General features: G+C 46.0%; 2 protein-coding genes across 5 annotated transcripts in view; both read right to left on the bottom strand.

Moving 5' to 3' along the window:
• Positions 1-475: 475 nt before the first annotated feature.
• Positions 476-2,319, bottom strand: LOC144093927 (charged multivesicular body protein 7). The gene has a single exon (XM_077627687.1). The coding sequence runs from the start codon at positions 2,128-2,130 to the stop codon at positions 850-852; it is 1,281 nt and encodes a 426-aa protein (XP_077483813.1). The 5' UTR covers positions 2,131-2,319; the 3' UTR covers positions 476-849.
• A 2,357-nt stretch (positions 2,320-4,676) lies between these two features.
• Positions 4,677-24,708, bottom strand: part of Vang (Strabismus domain-containing protein Vang) — a 111,807-nt gene continuing 91,775 nt past the window's right edge. The window contains exons 1-6 of one of the 4 annotated variants that reach the window (XM_077627686.1): positions 17,711-17,879; positions 16,278-16,612; positions 15,549-16,223; positions 14,939-15,019; positions 13,787-13,985; positions 4,677-8,858 (exon numbers count right to left, since the gene is read on the bottom strand). In XM_077627686.1, the coding sequence (XP_077483812.1) occupies positions 8,431-8,858; positions 13,787-13,985; positions 14,939-15,019; positions 15,549-16,223; positions 16,278-16,553 (1,659 nt within the window). In that variant the 5' untranslated portion in view covers positions 16,554-16,612; positions 17,711-17,879 and the 3' untranslated portion in view covers positions 4,677-8,430. Of the gene's footprint in view, positions 8,859-13,786; positions 13,986-14,938; positions 15,020-15,548; positions 16,613-17,710; positions 17,880-24,708 lie in introns of those variants that run through there. The other 3 variants (XM_077627685.1, XM_077627684.1, XM_077627683.1) reach the window with 3 other exon arrangements.

Here is a 24,708-nt window from a genome sequence, read left to right as displayed (position 1 = left end):
GTTACCCTTAAGGACCAGCGGTTATCTTGCCTTCGCATTACATGCCCTGCCCAAGCCCATTTCTTCCTCTTCATTTTGACTAGGATGTCATTAACCCGCGTTTGTTCCCTCACCCGCTCTGCCCGCTTCCAGTCTCTTAACCTTACACCTATTATTTTTCTTCCCATGGCTCGCTGCGTTGTCCTTAACTTAAGCTGAACTCTTTTCTTTAGCCTCCACGTTTCTGCCCCGTAGGTGAGTACCGGTAAGATACAGCTGTTGTACTCTTTTCTCTTGAGGGAAATTGGTAAACTGCCACTCATGATCCTACTCATACTCATACTCATGACACCACTCATGTATTGTCTTTGTTCAAAACCTAACATGCTTACCGTCATTCTGCAGGTGGCCTCATTGATGATGCTGCTCATGAACACTGCTAGTCACGGCTACCTATAAGAGCTTTACGATAGCCCTTTCCATTAAAATTGTCATGAAGAATCACAAACTAATTTATTCAAACTAGCATAGTTGATACAAGAGAAAATCACACTAATACAGCAAAAAAGATAACTACATATGCTGCCAGCAGCACACCCTCAGTGCAGGAATTCACAAAAGACAACACACACAGTATGCCTTGTGCACTGACCACAAGGATGCCTAACCAGCACAGCAACAAAAGCCCAAGAATCAATGACATACAAAGCAAATTGCACAACTTGTGCACACATAACACTCAGTATCAATGAAGCTCCATTACAGCCCTCCTGTACCCCTCCAGTCCACTACAGCACCCCTACATCTTTTGTGAACTTATATAATGGGTAGAGGGCTTATTAAGCCACATAAGCACCAGGAAAAGCACTTTTACTGGGCATTCCAAGCAGTCGGCTGGGGCCGATGCTCAGCAGATGAAGGTCTCGCTGGAGAATGCGGCGAATCCGTGGGAACAGCGGGAAACTCCAGCCCTTTGTCCTCGTCCGAGACTCGGCTGACGTCTTGGCCTTCGTTGGCTGCACTGTCCTCCATCATAATTTCATTCAGCTCGGCTTCCAACTCGTCGACCTCGGCGTCCGAGCCCATCGCCGCGCCCATGATCCTATGCAACTCCTGCTGGTCCTCAAGGGCGGTGCTAATTTCGGCGACGACGTCATCGACGTTGTCCGCTTCCAGACCACCGTGCGCCACCTTGAGTGCCTGTGCCGCCGTCTTGTAGCCGTCGTAAATTAGCTGGATGTCCTTGTTCTCGTGGATGTTCATCTCGAGGGAGTGGATGTTGTCAAGCATGGCGAACTGCTTGTCCAGAACCTGCTGAGCCCTGCGCCTCTTCTTGAGAATGTGCAGGGCTTTGTTCTGCAAGCCTTGCCTTTTGGCCTCCAGCGCCTCTCGGGTGCAACGGTCGATGTCGCTCTGGAGCAGATCCACCTTCTGATTCAGATCCTGCTTGGCCTTCTCGAGCTTCAGCATCGCTTTCTCCTGCTCGCTCAGCGTGCTGTTATGGCGGAGGAACTGCACCACTTTCTTGCCGTCCTTCTGAAACAGCCGCACATGGCGGGATTTCTCGAGCCCGTTTAAGACATAGGCGAAGGACCTCTGGTCTTTGCAGATTCCCTCGCACACCTTCCAGACTTCAGAGTACGGAACGACATCTTCCACAAATCGCTCATCCTCGCAGCGGCTGATGACCTCTTGCTGAAGCTGACGCAAGACGTCAACGTTGACGAGCATCTCGTCAATCTCCGTGTCGGCCTCGCCGCTGCCCGAGCCCCAGGTCCACATCCACGTTAACGGCCTCTTGACCAGTGTGTCAAAACCCCACTTCACCCAGCCTTCGCTGGTGAAATAGTCCCTGCTATTTATAAGGTCGCCCGATTTCTTCATGTGCGACAGCACAGTCCTCAGACACGCGGGCTGCGTCCTTTTGCGCTCGAAAGCGACAGCAACGTCACTGGCTGAAAATACTGGCGTTTTTGTTTCGCGGCTCCACTGAAGAATGAGCGACACCCAGAAATCCATTTTGTCCTGCCAGCCTTCCGGGTTAGCTTCCTTCGGGCGGAACTCGGCAAAGAGAGCCCGCATGCGTACGTCATCTTTCCAGCACACGGGCAGGACGAAGCCGTTAGCATTGCTTTCACTGCTCTCCATCATGCTTACTGACTTGCCTGAGACAGCAGAGGGCGGCAGATCGTGATGGCACCAGTCATTTAACCAAATAGCCTTGATTTGACGACGAATTCAAAACGGGACGACAAGCGTATCACCTACCAAGTTGTGCGTCGTTCGCTTCTCTTTGGCTTGCTTGAAATTTTTTTTTTTCGTCTGACTGGGCACTGGCATGCAAAAGCGACGACGGCGACAGGCAGCGGCGGCGTCGGCAGTTGATCTTGGTTTGTTTCCGCGCGCTGACGCCAGTGGGCAGCACCGAGCTTTGTTTTGGTCACATCCGCGGGCATTTTTTAGTGAGCATCAAAACAAACAATGCGAGTGAATCCACCACATGCTTTCAAATGCGAACCGTCTGCTAAGCACCCTACACCAATAGTTCAGGAACTTATTTCTTGCCGGGCAACATGTGAATTGTTTATCTAGTTATTTATTTTTGTTGTTGAGTGTGAAAGTCGACAGATCGCCCACCAATTTCAGAAAAGCTTTCTTTGCTACTTCTGGAATGAGCCAAAAAGTTTGATGCTCATGTATGGTAATATTAGTGAGATATACCTTGTTTTAATATATGCGTCTCTGCATTTAAGAAGAATGATGTGTATTTTGCACCAAGCTTAAGTGTGGCATAAAATTGTTCACTTTATTCACAAGAAATAAATGTTTCTTTATAGTGCTTTTTTTTTACTTTAACTGCAAAGCTTTACGAAGTTTAAGAATGGAACTTGCATTACTCCCCTTAAGCTCTCACACTTTGTCTTTTACTACTACAACCCTCACTTGAATGCTACCTGTGCAAAGTCGTCTTTCATATCGCATATTGCATTGATCACAATCAAAAAGTATCTGCTCCTTGCTGCAGGACAGTGACCTCAAATTCGTCCCTCCCTAAGACATGCAATGACTGGAACAATATTTCACAGACAGCCTTTTGTATTACCGACCCTGCACGTTTTGGAACTAATTAAATTAATCACACTTTATTAGAATCTTGCGGATTGTTGTCTGTTGTTCCATCATAGATCTTAATTTAGATTTTTTTAATTTACAGCTGCATCCTGTATTCTTTTGTGTGTGCTAAGCTTGCTTCAGTATTAATTACTCCTATGTATCAGTCACATGTGCATTCCCTGTTGAACAGAGTGCTTCATTATTTTGGGGTTCAATGCCCCACCCCCTCTGTAATGTGAAAGCCCCAAGGGTAGAATAAATGAAATGAAATTTACAGCCTTGCTCACAGGCGCTGCAATTGCAGCTAACTTGATGAAGCACTAAATTAACTGTTATTGCGCAATGAAAGGATGTTGCTTCAGTATCACTTATCTACTCATCGCTCAGGAGTAGAGCACAAAACTTCGGCATTTAAGGAATTCTTGGACTTCCCTGCTGTTTTGTCAACTTTAACCAAGTGCTGCCAATTTTCATACATTTTGGAAAAAAAATCTTCCCCTTCTCCACCACAAGAACACAGGATACCACGAAAAAAAGGTATGACATGATTGATTCCTTAATTCGCTGACAAGTGGTGAGCAAACAGTTGATTCAACAGCAAGCAACCACTGAACTGCACTGTGGTAGTGAAGTGGCTACGTCAACTGAAGACTGGCCTGAGCCCCCATGAACTGTCATGTTTTGAGTTCACACCCCTATACTGCATGACTTTTTCTGGCAATTAAAAAGAAGCTAGGGAACCAAAACACGTACACTCTCTCTTCCTACGGTTCCCATTTGCAATCACTAGTTTACTCAAAACATATTATACAGAATTGTCAATACTCATTATCTAAGGCATATTTAGAACCAGGCCACAAAGTTTCGTTGTTAGGAAGTCAAGGAAAAACATTTTTATAGGCTACAATGAATTTGGTAGGTGCATCTTGTTACAAGAACAAGAAGCTTCCACAGATGGCACTAGCTACACCATCGACAAAATGAAGCTACAGTGGAAAGTGATGCATGCAGCTGGGTGCTCCGTTGGGCGAGTGAACTATTTGGCGGAATGACACAGTTAAGAAAGCTCCACCTCTGTAGCCTTTCCTTCATTGCCATGCGAACCTGTTATCGAGTGTAGCCTGTGTGACATCGAACGAATACTCTCTTGTCGAGAAAAAAAGCTTAGTGTGTGCGAATCTAGAACGTCGTTACTGAATCTTGCTTTCAGGAGTGAAAGTCCTCTGTGCATGACTAATGTACAGCCAATCCTTCAGATTCCTAAACATAAAGCAAATTACTAACAACATTTATTTTTTTACCTTCCCGAGTATTTTGGTTATTTTTAATGCCTAAATTTCTGGGCCGTAATTGTAAGGCATTTTAGCCACTAATATTGATGCCACTACTTCACGAATAAAAGAAAGTCTATTGTAATGCCTGCTAAACACAAGACATGCACTATAGCATCAATGCCAGAAAATCAATTAAAAAGCACTTGAGAAAAAAATTGCTTCAAGCTTAAGATGCAGGATTTTCCCAATCATTCTTGCTTGTTCCTGCAATGAACGAGGAGGAGGGGAGGCAGACACAAAAGCCAAGAATAATCAAGTCCATTTATTGCATTCCCACATACTTCCAAGAGGCAGTGTGCTTTGGCAGCAGCATGTAAGTGGTCACACCAGAAACATGTAATAGTTCAGATGGGGAGCTCGGAACAATGCGCTGCAAGAGGTGTTTGCATATTGCATGCATGACAAATACGATATGATGAACTCTTCTTCCATGCTTGCAAGTTATAGTGCTTGAACTGCAATGTGACAAGTGCTGGATCCAATTTTTCAAGCACTTATTCGCACCTTGAAAGCAAAATAAGACTCACTTCTCAGTAAGAAAGCATACTGGGTGAGTACGCAGCTTACGAATCACTGAATTAACATCAAAAACAATTTCTAGGATTTCAATTCTGTAGAACTACCACATTATGTTACAGAAACATAACATACCTAGCTACAACCACAAAAAACATCAAGTCAGTGTTGTGCATAAACGCTGCATTTGTGGCAGAAAAATTATACACAACATTTTCTAGGTGTGCTACTGACAAATCAACAATGAGATGGTATTAGCAGAGGTTACCTGTGTGCAATAAACCAATGAAAATCAGCTATTTAGCATTTCAAAGCAGGCAACAACTCTATTTCAAGAAAAATGTCATGAAACTAGCTTCATTTCACTGGAATATATGCAATGTAAGAAAATGACATCGAAATTCGATCTGAAGCATTGATTGAACATACTTGCTGAATTACGAATCTCACCATTTTTGAGACACTACTGTCATTGCATGTTGTGGTACAATATCTTCTCTTTCCTTTTCTATTAGATTCGAATTAATACTCGAAAATGTGAATGCTTTCTCAAAGAGGTATATGCAACCTACATACTGACAGCCCTTAAAACTCAGTATTTGGGACAGTATGTGGCCGAAAAAGAATTTTAGAAATTGTGCACTGCTGACATTACATTTGTGTACTTAAAGGGGTCTAAATACACTATACACACCAGTATGACAGCCAGGCTAAAAATCACAAGATGTGTATATCCCTGAAAAACTGTGATCAAGTAGTAAAGGGGATAAAAACTCTTCCAAGACATGAGCTAAGCGAAACAAAAATGTGGCACATAATGAGTATTTTAGGAAACAGTGTGACCTATTAGTGCTTTTAGCTTAATTGAACATGAATGACTTAAACACAGTCAACCAGCTTTTGTGTCCATCATCTCTAAAGTTGGAAGACATTGGACAACAGCACTTCCTAAGTTCAGAATGCCATACTTTCAGACCTTGTCTTTCTGAAAGGCGTAGTGAGTTCAGTTATCAAGAGACAGGCCACAGATACATGCAAGAATGTGATAAACTACAATACACTTGCATGGCCAGAACATTTGCAAAATATTGTGCAAGAATCAATTTCATTAATTCACTGCCAATGATTTCAGAAAATTTCTAACGTTCACTTTAGATTTTAAGCATGTCAAGTGACTGCAAGTGAGATATATTCAGAATTGGTCTGATGACCATTCAAGAGAAAAACTGAGATTATTCATGCATCAGAATTATTTCTAGTGGCTCTACTTCAGGAATACTGGACAATATCAGTTAGCTAAGCACTCTGATAACAGTAATCACAAAATGAGAATGCTGGCCCTCCTGCTGCTTGCTGCTCCACCTATAATTGTCAAATAAATAAACATGGCATAGTTGCACAGCAGTCTTGGAGGACAGTTTGGCATTGATATTCTAATAAAAAGAAACACACGAGATAAAAAGGAACACAACAAGGCAGCATGTTGTCTGCCACAAGACATTTCCTTAAATGGCATTGCTGGTCGCCATTTATTACACTTTACTCCTGCCTGGTAGGCACTACAGTTGTTCTTAGAGACAGAAAAAAGTAATGTTTTCACTATATACATTCCAGCATGCTTACACGTTATATACTCACATCACTCACATGTACACCACACAACTATATACCAAAGCACAGAGAGATGACTTTCGCACCTGCAGTACTACATTAAATGATAAAATGTGCAAGTTTCAGCAATTCTGCATATGACATAGCTGAGTCAGCAATTTAAATGTTCAAGTTGCACTTAATTGCCTTTGACAGCTCAAATTATTAAACAGATTATAACAGATTATTATTGAGGAAACAGCCATACCTTTCTGAACACTAGCTTGCATCTCTGGTATACTGGAATGGTGTGGCAGTCACAAAGCTTTGTGACACACATTTCAAACTTAAAGTCCGTCAAACTACTGTCAGATTGTCTTCACCAGGTGATCTCAGTGGGACAGATATAACAGCCACATATCGCTGCTATGCCACAATGATATATAGTTTTGATGCCACTTAATGCTATTGTCTCGAAGGGACACCAACGATAAGTTGAGGTTTGCCTAGACTAATGGATTACCATTCAGTACTGACAAAGAAAGAAAGAAAACAGAGCTCCTATAAGCAAGAAAAAAGCGAAAAATAAACATAGGCGTCCCCATCTCTAACTATTTTCATTGTACAACCAGGTGATGCCCGGCGAGATTTTGTGGTGATCAAAGTAATAAATTAAGCATTATGAATCCTAACGTTAAGGTAACTTTTTTATCGCTTCCACTAGTGCACTTTTATTGCACAAAAAAGGTAAAAATAAACATGGAAAGTTAAACAAACCAAATTCATATGACACCCGACATCATTTCTACCAACACAAGTTTGCATTGGAGTGGCAGGAAAAAACATTCAAAGTTTAATTCCACAGTTCTCAGGGATTCCAGCGGCTTTTGCTGCCAAAAAATTGTCAAAAGAGTTGCAAAAAGCCTGGCTATAAGAATTTACTGACAACAAAACTCTGACGGAGTTGTCCTCAATGTCCCTTCAAGAAAAAATTGCAGCTTGATGCTAGGATAATGAAAGGCAGCACATGGCAGTGCATGGTAATGCTGGGCATAGCTCTGTGACCCTTTCTGCATTTAGCTAGGCAGCAATTGAACTGTTAACAGCAATAACAAGATGATAGATTTAAATGTGTCACATAAAATTTGTTTGAACATTACATCTGATATTCAAAATTTGAAAAAGTTATCAAGCATTCTTGGTTTTGGAATTCTGCAGCAGCACAACTTGCTTTCACAAGTACACAGATTTTGGTGCAGCTCAGTTGACTTACGTGCTGTTGTTGCACAGGTCTACATTATTCACATGCTTGTATGCTGCTAGTAGCAGATTTTTAAAGCGCATGGCATAACAAATGTACAGTCAAACCTGAATCGTTCATGTAATGCCTTGTAGGTGTGATGAAGCCATATTCAAAAGACAGAGCCCTAAACTACTCAAGTTGCTGGCCTTTGTAGCACTGTTTGACAAACACTGACAACTAAAAATGAAGCATCTCATATATATTTTGTGGAGTAATGTACACTTCATATACACTTGCACCAAGCAAGAGTAATGTATTCCACTGGTGCAAATGTTTCACACTAAATATCTCTACACTGACCAACAGGGTCTGGTAGGGAATTTGGAAGTAAACTAGAAAGGCCAGCTGAACACTTTCACCAGAAAGTGTAAACTGAAGCGATCAGCAGACTTCCTGTTAAAAAAAAAGAGATCACAGGCTGAATAGCAGTAGCATATATATCACACCAGCATGCAACACATTCAGCCTGATCACCCACATGTTCACACACTACACTGTTGCTGTGACAGTTTCCCCTGGGACGGCAAATTCCGTCCAAGACTCGCTTGCAGAGAAGTTCATTGATCAGCCAGGGTACTCCTATCAGTCCTTATGTCACACCGAAGTCTCTGAGTTGAGCCGAAGCACAAAACGGTTAGATTTCGGGTCCACGATCTCCTCAGTGACGTTGAAGTGTGGCAGGGCATGGACGCTGACCAGGAGGGATACCTCGCCCTGCCTAAGGAGGAAGGTGACACCGGGCTTGAGTGGCCGCGAGAGCAGCACATCGCAGACAAGTGCCCACGTTTGGACAGGGCGTGCTTCACGGTCATCTTGCAGCACGGGTGTTGACTGGAGGTACTTCTCAAGAAATGCCTTCGGGCTGAGGTCGTAGTGAAGGCATTGGGCCAGGTGCTCCAGGATGCCCTGCATGGTGTGCCGTGGCTGTTGGCGCGTGATGCGCAGGTACTTCTGCAGGGCACGAGCCATGGATGGGAAGATGGCCTGCGCAGCCTCGGTTGGATCCATTGGGATGGCCGGCCCTGCATGCACAAGACAGGATTGGGAAAGGAACACATAAGCTCTGGCCCTTGTTTCTCAAGGACTTTTTCAATGAAATATTTGCTTTCTTTGTCAGCAAAAAAAAGTGGCTAAGACGGGATGTCATCCTTCTTTCTCGTCTTACCACACAAAGAAAATTGAGTCACTATGTTTTTCTGCTGGAATTATAAGCACAATTATTGTGGTGCCCAAAATCGTCACGAACTAGATACATCACAGAAATATTGTAGAAGACACTTAAGCTTTTTAAAGGTATGAAGCATACACGGATTTTGTCACTCCCTACTCTACATTCGTAGATTCCTGGAAGTCCTCATACCCCTCCTGGTGCAGTGGTACTGCAGTTAAGCGAAGCGCCACTGCCTTGCGATGGCAAGTGATGCCACCAGTTGGGCTTATGTTACCCAGCTTAGACTTCCTGAGCAGCCTCTCGCAACAAGTCATTAAAAGAACTGCCACCTAGGGCCAGGAGGCCACCCTAGACAGCCTTAACGCTTTGATGTTAATACCGTCACTACACAGCTTCTTAGAGAAGATAAGGCAAATAAGGTTGTGTTTGCAAAGTATTTTTCCTAAGGAGATCACTAGAACATGTACACCGCAATATCTGGAGAGCTGGCATGCGGTTATACTGTCTTTCGCATTAAAAATCTAACCTGACATACGATGAGTTATACAGGGTCCATTATGAAAGTAATGCACATTATCTAGGAAAAATAGATTTATTGACCGGACCAGTACAGATGGTTAAAATTCTTCAAAATAATTTCCCCCTGCATCAGTGGCGTAGCCAGAAATTTTGTTCGGACGGGGGAGCTCATGCTGCAGTGCGGCCTCCTCATAGAATTTGTGGAGGGATCAAACGCAAAAATAATAACTGCATTGCCATTGCCAATGCCTTGTGTATTAGATAACGCTATGCACTGTCTAGACAAGTGAAATATGTATTTTCTAAAATGAAAGAATGTATCCTTATGTCTTAAAAATCGTGGCAAACATGATCACTAAACATAGAACTGAGCAGCGGACAAGACACAGGAGAGAAGGAAACAGGACGAGCTCGTCCTGTTTGCTTGTGTTCTGTGTCTTGTCCCCTGCTTAGTTTTATGTCATGTAATCATGTCATACCAACTATCCCCTTATTGTTCACTCGTCGCAGACATAACTGATACCAATGCTTCTATGTTAAGTAAAGAAAGAAAATTAAGTAAAGAAAATATCACACGAAGTCTACAACTATATCGGTCCGGAACGAGCAAAGCAGTGCATGCCGCTGACATGAAAAACGTAAAGGCCATATGAAAAACGTAAATTCCCCCCCCCCCCCCCCTCCGGCTACGCCCCTGCCCTGCATCAATACACTTGCGGAGACATGTCCACCACGCCTGGAAGGCACCCTGAAATTCCTAGACGGGAATGTCTCTCAGGAACGCTGTAACATGCTTTTGGAATTTTTTCCACAGTCTCCCAATGCTTTCCTTTCCGCACTCTCTTCAGTCGGGAAAACAAAGCATGCAGCCAAGTCGGGGCTGTAAGGGGGATGGGGGACCACTAGGGTGTTGCTCCGGGCTAGGAAGTTTGTAACGATGAAGGACGTGTGGCTGGGGACGTTGTAATGGTGGAGCTTGACCGTGTCTTTGATGTCAGCCCTCACACGCGCGACCCGGCGTTTCAGTCTTTTGAGCACCTCCAGGTAAAAGGCTGAGTTCACAGTTTCTCCCTGCGGTACAAACTCAAAACTGACGATTTCTTTGGCATCAAAGAAGACAATGAGCATCGTTTTGATGCGAGATTTGTTCATTCGCACTTTCTTAGGGCGGAGGGGATGATTTTTTGTGCCACTCGCTGCTTTGATGTTTCGATTCTGGATCGTACTGAACATGCAGGATTCGTCTCCGGTTACGACAGAGTTAAGAAAGTCCAGATCATTTTGAATAAAATCCAATAATTCTTGAGAGCACAAAACTAAGTTCTTTCTGATCTTCCGTCAACACTCTCAGCACAAGCACTGTGCAGTCCTTGTGCATTTGCAGACCCTCGGTCACTATCCCATGTACTGCAAATGTGGACATGTGTACGGTGTCAGCAATTTTCTGGATGCTCAATCGACGGTCGGGACGCAAAACTTCGCGCGCATTTATACACATTTTCATCAGTTCTGGTCGTTGTTGGGCGCTGAGAACGGGGTTCGGCAGCGACCTCCTCCCGGCCCTCCTTGAACGTCTTTTGCTATTTCCTGGACTGTGACCTTGAAATGCAGTCATCTTTGAAGGCCTCTTGAAGCATCTGGAATGTTTCGGTTGCATCCTTTCCAAGCTTCACGTAAAACTTGATAATGTATCGCTGTTCAAGGAAACGCTCCATCGCGCCGTGCTATCCGCTCACACTGCTTGGAGTAAACTGGCGACCGGCTGCGTTGGCAGGGCAGAACCCTTGCCACATTTCCCGACTGGTTTATCGCGCTGTCATGGATAGTCGCGTCATAATAAAATCGTGTGCATTACTTTCATAATGGACCCTGTACGCCAAAACACAGGTTCATGTCAGAGCAGATGGTTCTGAACATAGGAGTGCATAGCGGAGGGTGCTAAGGGAGCAGTGCATGAAGAAGAGAGACACGAATTTTGTCCCATATTATTCCCTGCTACCTTGCACAGAAAACAAGAATAAACACTACTATAAACTTTGTGACCCCCCCCCCCCCCCCCCCCCCCCCCCCCATTGTCCTTGGAGATTCTTGCATGCACATGCCTAATGCAATGTGAAGCATCAAGTGCAGTCGCAAAGGCAGCAGGTTGGATGTTCTGCCCTTTCCTTGGGGTAAACAACAGAATGTCAGACCATTGTTAAAATACAGAGCATTTATAAGTGGCTTTCATACAGCTGTATCCTTATGTGGTGACATTGATATTTAAAAGCACACAATGCAATTGAAACATGTTGCTTTCAGAATCTGTCTTCTGTACGAAGGCTGCACAAAAATGTGGCCTGCTCTACAAGGTCTCATGTAGCAATAAAACCTGATGAAACCTCAACAGTTTTATTGAACTGATAAAGCTATAGATAATCTATGACCTACCACAAGTCAACATTATTCCATCTTATTAGTAATGTTCTGATCTGAAAATGTTCCAACAGGAAACAAACAATGAAACTTTTGTGGATTCCTTTTCATGTAGGTGAAGCTGGAACCATAATAATTTGCATCACTGACTGAATATAGATGCTGAATGGTAATCTTTTTGTTGCATGTGAATGGTTCTTGAATGATATAGAATGTTAGCCTTCAAAAGAGTCATGAGAAAAATTTGATCAAAGTGCCAGATAAGAGCAGTGACCATAACAGTGGAAAGTTTCACCCTTGGGCATAACAAACTACGCCTCCAACAGTGCCCAGAGAGTAGCAGCCTTGCCATGATCAAAAAGTAATTACTCCATCAGCAGTATTATTAATTAAACACAAAGTAACCTTAAGCAACAACAATCAAATTAGCAAGTAACCCTGCCTTGTTTCTATCATTTAACTAATTTCAGCTGCCACTGTCTTTCTGTTGTCATCATTTAGAGTGCTAAAATTTTTACTGTTTCCTTCCTGCCTAACTTGTTTGCTTGTGATCTGATGGTGTGCTTTGTGTCATCGTACAGCAGTTCAGAATGTTGCAAGAACAGCAACATTTAACTGTGAAGTTCAATTAAGGCCATGTGCCCTAACCAATTGATGAGAGTGTTCATCACACTTATGGGGTGAACTTCCCTAGTGAAACTTTTCATACAGTTGCTGGTACTCCACACTAACTATCAGATAACATTCGTGCGCACTTTTTAATTCACCAATACCTTTTCCAGAGAAAAAATGGTTTTTCCGAATTACGGAACCGGATATCATGTGCTTTTCCAACTTGAAACCATTCAATACCAGCTAGATTAGTGAACTGGAAATCATGCCTTGATTCCAGCTGGAAAATTTCCCTTTCAGCTAGCTCCAACTGGAAATGCTATTAGAAAAGTGCTTTTCCAGCTGGAAATAGTGCCTCCAGTTTCATGTAGGTGATGTCTGATATCCAGGAATGATATCCTATTGGGACAACCTTACAGCATCCTCACAGTTCAAGAAGCACTGGTTAATGCTTTTTCTTTTACATCTGCTTCACTATTCTGTTTGGTATCCTTTTGTACTTTTTACCCATATGTCCCAGTTTACCATGTTGTGGTCTGCCATATGTACTAAATAAATTAAAATATATGTGCAATGCATATCGAAATGCCCTGCATGTGTACATCAGCAGGATTAAACAAGCAGGATCCTAACCCTTGCATAAGCCCTGCTATGCCAAGGCATGCTGCACATGCACCTCAGTTGTGAATACTTCACAAGCGAAAAGACAATGGATCCTTGTGCCTCATCCTCAGCGATCATAATCGCCCAAGGGTGCCATGTACCTTGTGGCCTCCAAGTCAGACACAAGCTGTTACTTTTAGTCATGTCTTACACAGAAGGCAAAAGCATTCCCTGTGAATAGCTGAAATCTTCAAGCATATTGTCACCGAAAGCAGGCAGAAAGGGCAGAAGGGCACACCAGGACTAGCCAGGCAGACACACTCAGCGAACCATGCACGAGCCGGGGAAGACAAAGAAGACCAGTGGGTGCTGTCCCACCGCATGGCGGCGCCAGTAAATGGCTAACACTGTGGCAATATTACAATTGAATGGCTCAGACAGATGAAGGAAATATTTGTTATTTTTCTAAGATATACTGAGTTTTATATAAAGGAAAAGTAGAGACAAACAATGGTGCTACCATAGACTAGAATTACGTAGCAGTAATGTGTAGGCACACAATTAGGCTGCGAAATTTATTAGTGATGTGTTGCAACCGATAGAATGCAAAAAATCAAAATAATGACGCACCATTTTCTTCTTGCATCCGCTTGATATGAGTGAAGGCCTCCTCAGCAGCAGACACAAGCCTGGCTCTACGCTTGCGTACACGCCTCTCGTACTCATGCTCCTCGTAAAACCGATCGTTGTGACCTGATCGCCGGCCAGGCAGAACTGTCTGGTTGAGTGGAGCTTGGTCTTCTTCCACAACACCATCAACATCATACACCTGAAAGAATGTAAACCACAACTGTTAAGAGTGGCCTTCTGTGTTGTGTACTTGCACTTTGATGGCCTGTGGGCAACTGTATTCAAAACTAAATGTAAAATAAACCGGTTTCGAAAGACCAATTTTAAATAAAGAAAAACATCAGGTGTATGCAATAAATACCTTCTTATGGTCTCCATATACCGTATACTAATATACCGTACGTATGTGGGTAAGGGCTGCACCTTTTTTTTTTTCTCGAAATTTTGGCGTGTTTCGGTCCTTACCCGAAAGCAGAATTTTACAGTTCAATTTTCATGCTATGGTCTCAGGAAACTACTTTATTGTCCAATAGTCTGACACCGTATGTGGCACCTAGGCACCTACAGGATGCCTGCACGAGTGCAGCCCTTACCTGCATATATGCTGTATGTCAATGACTGCCACTCATATATTCTGTGAGGAGTGATGATAGGCATGTGCATCCCTTCTTAATGTCCCGTTAGCACGTGAGTCAAGACTCCATATACTGATGCTGGACTTTTATATTAATTTCAATACCTTTATAACTCTGTATTATTTTTGTGTTTGGTTTTGGTTTATGGTGGTTTAATGTCCCAAAGCGACTCAGACTATGAGAGGTGCCGTAGTGAAGGGCTCCGGATACTTTGACCACCTGGGGTTCTTTAACGTGCAATGAAATCGCACTGTACACAGGATGTTATTCCTTCTCATTGCTGTGCTTTTGTTATTTGTTTTTGTGGAGCAATAACCAATATTTCAAGAACAAAGAATTACCTCGTCCCAGCTGAGAGTGCCAAGGTATCTTTTATAGACAAGTAAATTAACAAAAAAGATGCCTTTGCTGCACACCTTTTCTTTTCGGGCATTCAGACTTGGCATTCAGCACCATTAACCATGTTAAAACTCAGTGAACTCAGTCAAGCGACACTTTAAATGGAAAAGGCACTTGCCTTGAAAGCCTGCTGCTGCTGTTGCTGCTTTCGATGGCGGCTGGGGACTGTCTCCAGGTATGGGTTGTAGATTGGAAAATCCTGCAAATACAACAGCAGAATTAAAAAATTTCAATTGTTAAGGAATGTAACTGCATAACTACAGAAAGGGCCGCTATCAAGCCTGCAATGGACCTTCAGAAGAAGCAAAAACATCCTTCAAGCAAATCATCGCTACTTGCACAAGTGAGCACATTATAAATTTATGCCTTTTGTTGTGGCACCCTCCCCAGGGCTAACAATTGACAACAATAGCTATTTTGGACCTCCCCCAACTATCTCTAAAGTGCCCATTATGTAGTCCACATACGTAAGCTAGGCCATATGGCTTACATCAGCCGGTTACATCCACGCTGTCTACAGATCATAGGTTACAAGGGCAATCTGTGTTATGCTAATCTCACAACTGTCTACACCCCGCACTATCACTGTGGAGTAATGCAAACTGCATTGCTGTAACCTTCCCTTATACATCTTGCTTAAAACAGGATCTTAGACTGTGAGATAGACTCTGTGCACAAATGAACCTGTCATGTGACGACAAAACATAACTGATAAGGTTCCCATGTACCTGATAGTACTTCTCAAGCATCCACACTGCTGCCCTTTGTATGCTGAGCTGGCCAACTGCATAGCTTCTGCTCTGCCCATCAGGAGATCGCACAATCTTCACGTAGTACTGCGGCTGCAGCTGCCGTATTTCCACAAGTATGACAGCCATATAGTGAATGAAAAGAAGCGAGTCCACCAGGGACAGTGCAAACTGCACAATGCTCAGGTAGGTCAGCTCATAGTCCTGGTGACGCCGCTCGTAGATGCGCACACTGAAGAAAAGCCAGTAGGAGAAGATGAACACAAACACCAGGGCCAGCACTACAGCCCTCATTATGAATATGCGTGGCATGGTCGCCCGAGGCCGTCGGACAAACAGGGCCCATGTGGCAACTGCGAGGATGAGTAGCTTGAAGGCAAAGCTGATGAGGAGTCCATCACACTCTGGTCCGCACTTCTGCACTTTCCACTCTAGCATCTCAATCCGTGGTAGCGCCACCATCACCATGGGCGACAGGAACGCTGCCAGGGACAAAATGCTGGTAAGCACGGTGCCCGCCCACATGTGGCAGCGAAAGAGCCCTCCGGGTGTGCTTTCCTGCTCGTGACCGAGTCTCGACACGTCCTCAGCGCTGATGGAGCGCTCGCTTGTGTTCCCCGTGATGGCTGTCGTGTTGTCTCCCCAGTTGTCATCCTGCGGAAGGATCTGCACTTCAATGACTTCATCCCTGCGGTCACCAACCTTTACCTGGGTCGGACATGATCGTGTAGAGCGATGTGAATGCCTCCGGCTGGCACGATACGACTGCTGTGGTCCTTCATCGTGCTTCTGCTGTTGCTGCTGGCGCTGTTGGTGAGGCTGGTGGTGGTTCTGAACATTGTTGCTGTGGTTGTGGTGCCGAGAAGCAGAGGACCTCCGTGACCGCTCGCTGGGGCCTGACTTGACAGATTCATTGTCGTGCGACATCTTGTAGTTGGGTGGTAGCTGGATTCCACCGTGGATTTCTCCCGACCAGAGGGACATGGCCAGGCCGCCAGGCCGCTGCTTTTAACCTTGCCCCACCAGCAGTCTCCACTGTGTGCCTGCGATGGGGCAAAAGAACACTGTTCGTCTGGCTCTCTAACTGAAGATTATGCTTTGCCAAGCGAGTGATTTTTCATGAATATTTTCAGAATGCTGAATATGTACAATTATCTTTTGCCGTAAATGACAGCTGCGAATCATGAAAATGCATGCCACCACCACACAAGCATAAAATTCCCTCACAATAGAGACCACATGTATCTGATTCTGTCACAGATAAAGTCCCAGTGCAGAATGCACAGGGGTGGTTCTCTGGTAATGGACACTCTGCAGCAGCATTACTGATTGAGCTTAGTCAGGGGTTGAACTTTCCAGTTCTGAAAAAAGAAAATGAGGACAGTGTGCCAAATTCAATTTGTGAAATTCAGCCTCAAAACGAAAAATGTCAGTATTCTTCACATCTGCAAATAGCCAAACAGGCAAAAGGAGAAAATTCACAGCATCTGAGCCAGGGCCACGGTGAGGGTGTTTTTATGGTCTTACTAAGCATATAATCCAAACCGGGCTCTGCCCATGTTACATATAATTGACAATCCTACCTCTGTTGTTTTTTTTGTCCGTAGTTCACTAAAAATATGCACTGTTTGATGCGAGATTATCACACACTTCCTGAGCAAAATAAATCTGTTGATATCCAGAGTTTTCGGTTCAGTAATGATGATTTGAAAGCTTCCCGTTGTACAACGGAAGGAAGTCTGGTTCTGAATTCGATCGACATGCTGATCGATCAGCCGTAACGTCTATCGACCGGCAAGTAATATATATGGGCACGGGATCCTGTCACAATTCATGCGCTCCGTGGACACCCGAAAACTCAATCGTAAAGCCCAAAGAATGGAGAAGAGACTGAAATCTCATATTCGAGATCACGCACAATGTAGCCGCACTCTTTCGCCTCAGAGACTTTGGACAGCAGTGAGGCCTTGGTTGCGGCATTGCTGTAGCTGTTTTTCGGCACGGATAGTGGAAATCGCCAGCTACCCGGAATTTGTAACAGCAGCAGAGCAACCTCGCGGTTTCGAACTCTCGACCTCGTACTCCCGAGCGCAGCACGCTACCGATGTCGCCACTCCACGGAGGCAAGAAAACTTCCTTACAAGGCATCTTCATGGTCGTGAATGAATTCCATTGCCATAATTAGTTTCAAACGTTCCAGCCATTCATTTTGCGTTCTCTGTGCCTAGCTTAAAGCATGACTTACAGCCCAAATACACAAATGCATTCGCACAAAAGCATGGCAGACCCTCTGAGATCCACACTGTAGTGGTCAGGCACGAAATCCCCGAGACAATCCCCGAGACCACAAACTTAGCCGGCAAATTTCTCATATCATCCACAGATGGCGCCACCATCACGCGTCTAGCCAATGCGTTGATAGAGCGCGCTAAGTTTGAATGGATCACCAGCAAGTCGTTGCAGATAGCTTCGAACAAAAACAAAAAGAAACAAAACAGAGTTATAAAGTGTGCTTCTGATGGTTAACAAAACATGAACGAACACTTGACAAGCCATCTGCACGCCGTTGAGAGCCACTCCCCGCATTGTTCTCGGCAAAGTGCTGCGCACCAGCAGATCCGTTTCTTCAAACACCCTATTATTGTGCACCGCTCAATGGTTGCGCAGCGAGGTCAAAGGATATTACAGGCTTCTGGCAGCCTAAACAACGTGGGTGCACTATTTACGACCTGCGCTGGCGCTGGGTGGATCTTCCCTTTTTGTGTGTGTGTGATTCTCGTGAAGTATGCCGTGACCCCGTCTTTACAAAAGCCCATGACCTCAAACTAGTCCGTCAGCACATTTGCGAGCAATAATGGGCGAAGCATAACGGCGAAGACGAATCTATCTCGAGCCACTCATGATACTCATATAACAATGTGGGAAATCGCTAAGAAAGCATGACGTGTTGCATGTTCCCACGATCGAAAGAATCATACACGCTCTGAAAAAAAGCTCTCAGAAATTAAAAGTAAAAATCCACATTCAATAAGTTCTACGCAACGGTGAGAAAAGCAGTGTGACTTGAACCTGATCCCATTTAAAATCCGTAACACTGCACACACCGTTATTTGCCCGCACAGGATAAATACTGTATCTTTATCCTCAAATACTTTGATACTGCACGCAGATAGCTAGCTATCTACACACATGTCAATCGACATTCACTAATACTTCGCAGTGAACGCATTTCTGCTTAAATTCGAGTGGTTAGGGCGCTCGGCTACTGATCCGGAGTTCCCGGCTTCGAACCCGACCGCGGCTGCTGCGTTTTTATGGAGGCAAAACGCTAAGGCGCCCGTGTGCTGTGCGATGTCAGTGCACGTTAAAGATCCCCAGGTGGTCGAAATTATTCCGGAGCCCTCCACTACGGCACCTCTTTATTCATTTCTTCTCTCAGTACCTCTATCCCTTTCCTTACGGCGCGGTTCAGGTGCCTAACGATATATGAGGCAGATACCGTGCCATTTCCTTTCCCCCAAAACCAGTTATTATTAAATTCGAGGCACGAACTTTAGGCAAGGTTGCGCCAATCCCATGGACAGGCCGTGAGGGAAGCAGGGCAATGTGTCAGCGACCCATCTAGGGGGAGCCTGCGTTGCCGGTCTCGCTGAACGGGCTAATAAATAAATAATTGGTTTTTTGGGGGGAAAGGAAATGGCGCAGTATCTGTCTCATATATCGTTGGACACCTGAACCGCGCCGTAAGGGAAAGGACAAAGGAGGGAGTGAAAGAAGAAATGAAGAGATAGGTGCCGTAGTGGAGGGCTCCGGAATAATTTCGACCACCTGGGGATCTTTAACGTGCACTGACATCGCACAGCACACGGGCGCCTTAGCGTTTTTCCTCCATAAAAACGCAGCCGCCGCGGTCGGGTTCGAACCCGGGAACTCCGGATCAGTAGTCGAGCGCCCTAACCACTGAGCCACCGCAGCGGGGCAAGGCACCGACAGTCAGTTTGCACCTTACGTTTTACCGCCTAAATCTACTCCCGGGGCTTTTCTCATGTTCACTATACCCCTCTCTCTTGCTCGTACACACAACGGCAAAATGATTGAGTTTGTATTTCATTCACTTCCACTTCTTCCCTTCACTCACGGCGCGGTTGAGGTGCCTACCGAGAATTGAGTTACTGTCCTTTCGTTTTCTCAAAATCAATGTTTATTTATTTATTTATTCTTTGCTTAATAATGTGCCCCTCACCATAGCCACAGGTTAGCAGTCTACTCGGCTCAGTCTTCATAACTACGATCGGATTGCCAGTATCTCTACCATGAAACAAAACCGAAGTCTGCCGTCACTTGCCTCTCTCTCGCAGCTACAGTTCTCGCCTCTGCCTTTTTCACAAAATGTACTTCCACAACACCAACCGCCGCAATGAATTAATCTCTAATCAGTCCTATCGTTCTGACCACGTTGACTACTCGCACAAAGTTGGAATTGTTGTACTGTCGCACTAATTCCAGTTCCCACAGTTTTTAAAACTATGCTTATTGCCTCAGGGCATAAAAAGGTACGTAATGATGGATGACGAGGATGCTTAACTAATTGAAAAAAAAAAGGTTCGTCGATGTAATGAAATCAACGAGTGAAAACGATGATGCGGTCCCTGCGTCCAAGCGGTATATAAATCAGGATTGTTCGGCGAGAGACCCGCTGCCGCCAGGTGCCGAATTCTCGTCGGCTTCAGCGCCGAGCCAACGCACAGCAGGTGTTGAATATCAGCCTCAGTATTTTTGTTCTTGCACACTGGACACCCAGCAAATCACATGATTGCAACCGCCTTCCCGGACTTATCGCCGCCATTGAAGGCCATCAACGTCTTAAACATGCACTAGCTAACATTGTATAATTAGGGGCCTAACAGCTTGTATTTTTTTATTTTGCTGCATTTCTTGCTTTTTTAATGTGCTATTCATTTAATCACTCCCATCTGCAATGCCAAATGGCCCTGAGGGTATTAATAAATGAAATTCACCAAAGCACGACCTGACCCGATCACTGACCTGATTCGGCATTTCATGCCACTCAAAGGGTAATATTAAGGAAGCTGCAAGTGCATGCATGCATGATAAGGAACTTAGTGATAAGTACACTTTTTTTTCTTGCTTCAATGCGTAAGATCAGAAACGGAGACTGCATTGTCACGCAAATGCAGTTCCCTATACTGAATATCCAGCTCTGTCGAAGAGTAGGTAACTTCCAAATAACGGTAAAGGAAATAAGTGGAAAGCTAAAAATAAACAAAGCATGTAAATGATGAAGAAGAAATAAACAAAGAAAGGCTATTTTTCTGATCATGAACGTAAAATGCATTGTAAATATTCGACAACACGCGCAATACTTCACTATGAAGCCACCATACAAGACTGTCGGACTACACTAGAGCCTCCATCCGCTCTTCTTACCATAAAAGAATGATGTACTATTTAGCGTGGTTAGGCCAGACACGAAATAGGTGCGCTAGCACACCGTTTTCCACTTCGGGGTTCGGTTGTTCGGGTATCGGTTTTCAAGGTTCTCCATTTCACAGACACAGATCCCTGGGATTCCTCTTACCACACCTGGCGCAGCGGTTAAGCGATGCGAAACTGCCCTGCGATGGCAGGTGCTGCCACCGGTGGGGCTTGTGTTACTCAGGTTGCTCTTCCAGAGCAAACTCCCACGACCAATAATTAATTTAACTGCCACTGCAAGCAGGCTGTGATGACGTCAGAAGGACGCATGACCCAGGCGGTCCACGTAGGTTGTTTCAAGGTCAAGCAGGCATCGGACAAAGATGGCCGAATGCGGGTTTAAGTGCCAACGCACTTTCTACAGTTGGCCATAAAGGTTGCCGGCAGGTTGACCCCAACCCGGCGGGCAGGCTGCCACATACCCACTGTGGCAGGTGGGCCGCCCGCCAGAGGTTTCAGACAGACAACGGAGAAATCGGTGAGTGCGGGCTTGAATGCTAAAGCACTAGAATATTTAGGAAGGGCGATTTCCATTGGAGAAAATTGAACCGCGTGTGGTCCGCACGACACCGACGCTCCCGGAACCGCTGAAGGACCAGACGAGCCCACCATGGTGACGTCGGGTCACGTGGAAGAGGACCCCCTGCGAAACCTTCTTTTGCACATCGGGTACAGCGTGCGCGCTTCCATCGTACGTCTCCTTCTTGGGTCATTCGGCGTGGTGATACGACGATCACTACGTTATGAAGACTCACACACACGGGCGTCGTGATACTGAAGAAATAAAAAAAGGAAGAAAATCCCTGGCCGGTCAACGTTCCGCTTCATCGAGCAAGTAGCCCGTCGCGACTGCGCGCGCTCCGAGTCCTGCAACCGGACCGGCCATCCAACTCGCGCTTCGGGGCAGACAACACGTTCTGACGGCAAACATTCCAAAACGGGACCGACGTCGTCACGGGACTCGAGGGCGAGTCGCCATCACTGCGATACCGGAGCCAGGATATGCGCTTACGCACGCGATTAAGCGGCGGGCGAGCCGGGAGGGATACACGCGCGGGGCAGGAAAACGCGGCGGTGACAAGGCGCAGCTCGGCGTGTCCGGCCCGGAATCGGAGCAGCAAACCAGCGTGCGTGATCCCAGGCCTTTCTGTTTTCTTCCGTCCTTCGTTCGCTCCGTTGCAGGAAGGGAGGAGAAAGAGGGGAGGCCTCTAACCGGTCGTTATTACCGGCGGCACCGTAGCGTGCACGGCACGGACAGCGACGACGCTCCGCGCACGAAGAGACGGGGACGGCCGACGGCAAAACGCCGAGCGACGAGGCGCGGCCGCTCGGCGCCGGGGTCAAGCGCGTCGTCTGTCCCGCCGCTCTCGCGTGCGTCGTCAGACTACGAAGAATGCGAGAATGGGAAGTCAAGCGAGCACGCGCGCTCGCTCGCGACCCCTGGGGACAATGGCGTGAAACTGTCGCGCGCCGTGAGAGACTGCGCATGAGTAGAAAAGCAGGCCCGGGGGGAGGGGGGGGGGGGGGGGGGGGGGGGGGCTTATACACGGTGCGACTTCTTCTAAGCGGTCACCGGCTCTATAAAGACAACACCGGGCCGCCATGGTGCGCAAACTTCGCAAGATTTGAACGCGCCCGCAAAAATAAAAAAGAAAGCGAAGAGCATGAAGGCATATCGCCGTCATCGGAAGTGACATTTTCGTATTTTGCCGGTATATTTATTGCATCCTCAAAAATTGAGTCAAATTTTTAATTCGAGTCGTGACCGAAAACGGACGGTAATTCCGCGAAGCGTCACGCGCTTAAGCTACTGCGTAAGTTCAGGCCAGAAATGACAGAAAGAGACATAGAGATTGTTCCTTGTGAGGGACTACTGCGGTCCCATAAACGTCAGTCCCCCAAAGCGGAACAATCATTCCCTTATAGAGACTAAATGCATATAGAGATCGTCAGCCACAGTTAGGCAACCCATGGACTAACCAATCGCCGCGGGGACGAAATGGTGCATGCACTGAGTCCCGTTTTACCCATTCCTGGCCAACAGAGCAAAACTCCGAACCAGCTGCAAGTGCTCGCTTGAATACAACGCTTAAAGCTACACGAAATAATATCCAACAATATTCGCAGGGCGCTCAGTGACTTCAACAAGTCGAACGCGTAACAACGCTCGTTCTTTGGCACACGGCCGAAATTAGCCAGCACACACGTGGTTAGTCCTGATTCGTATCACGTATACATGCATTGCTCCCTATTATCCACAGAAACGCGCACTAATACTTAAGCGCAATATAGCCGGCAATAACAAAGCTTCGCTTCGCGGTCGCGTACGCGTGCGCATTACAACGACTGCGCGATCGCAGGCTATAGAGTCACCGCGTCTCGGGCGCTGTGCACATTTAACGACCCTCGAGGCGATCTCTCTGGATTTGAGAGCACAAAACCACAACTCCCGATTACCGCCGATTCTCCAGCTGCTCAAATTACAGACCCGCGGTGCGCTAAAACAATGCCGATAAACCCCCCTGCAAACCGAGCGAAACACAAAACGGGAGCGCGCTGGTTTTCGGCAGCAGAACGCGCGTCGATTACGGACACACGGCGACTCAGGAGTTATACAGATAAAAAGCTCCAGCGAGGTAAACATCAACCGTTGCGGTCGCTATAGGCGGCCGCAGCGGCTTTGTCCCGCGTAGTTATTATGCCTGTAGTGTTTTACGCCGCCGTTGTCCCGCTCTTATGAAGAAGTGGCCATTACACGGAGCGAGATAACGGCGAGGCGTCTAACTGTGCGGGCGCCGCTCATGAGACGGGCCGGGAGACGGCGGCCAGAAAAGACGCAGGGACGGCGGCATACAGAATAAGCTGGGACACGCAAACCGGGTAAAAACGACAAACAAAGACAACACGATCGCCTAAAGAATTATACAGTCATTCCGACGCCAGTGCCACAAAACGAGGGCTGCTTGAATATGCGGCTCTACAAATGACCGTAAAGTGGTGGCGTCTAAATACCCCCGGGAAACACACACATTCATCGACCGAGACGCGCAATGGTGACGCATATACCGGATTGACACCTCGATACCTGAGAATATCTTTATTTATTTAATTTATTTATTTATTTATTTATTCTTTTACCGTCCACGTCATCAAAACGGGGCGGCTACACCAAACGATCGCGGTACGGCGCTGACGCACCGACAGCGTTCCAAGCATTTGCGCAAGAAATTATAGTAACCTGGCGAACCGACCGAAGCAGGCGCCGGTATTTAAAGACCACCGATGCAGGTCTTGTGCATGACGCACAGCCCCGAAGCTACTTCGTCAAATCCACCCACCCTCGAAAATGTCGGTTCCCGAGTTTTGATCACCTCGAAATTACGGGCGTCGTCGAGACGGCGACGACCGGGTGCACCCAGGTGCGTGGGTCTTCCTCGTCCAGGAGGCCGCGAACGGGATAAACAAACGCACTAAGTAAGCCTTCGATATATGGGCGCCACGTAGGCTTCATAATGCTCACGGTCATGCAGGGACATCGACACATTAAGAGCGCGGCGCCGCTCCCTATATAGAGCCACGCTCAGTAATCTCGAGCGCACGGCCCCGCGGGCTCACACGGCACTCATCTATGCCGCAGCTCGCT

The sequence above is a fragment of the Amblyomma americanum genome, chromosome 6, assembly GCF_052857255.1.
Source record: "Amblyomma americanum isolate KBUSLIRL-KWMA chromosome 6, ASM5285725v1, whole genome shotgun sequence".
NCBI classification, from domain to species: Eukaryota; Metazoa; Arthropoda; class Arachnida; order Ixodida; family Ixodidae; genus Amblyomma; species Amblyomma americanum.
Note: the sequence above shows the minus strand (reverse complement) of the source record. Positions and strands in the feature narration are given on the sequence as shown.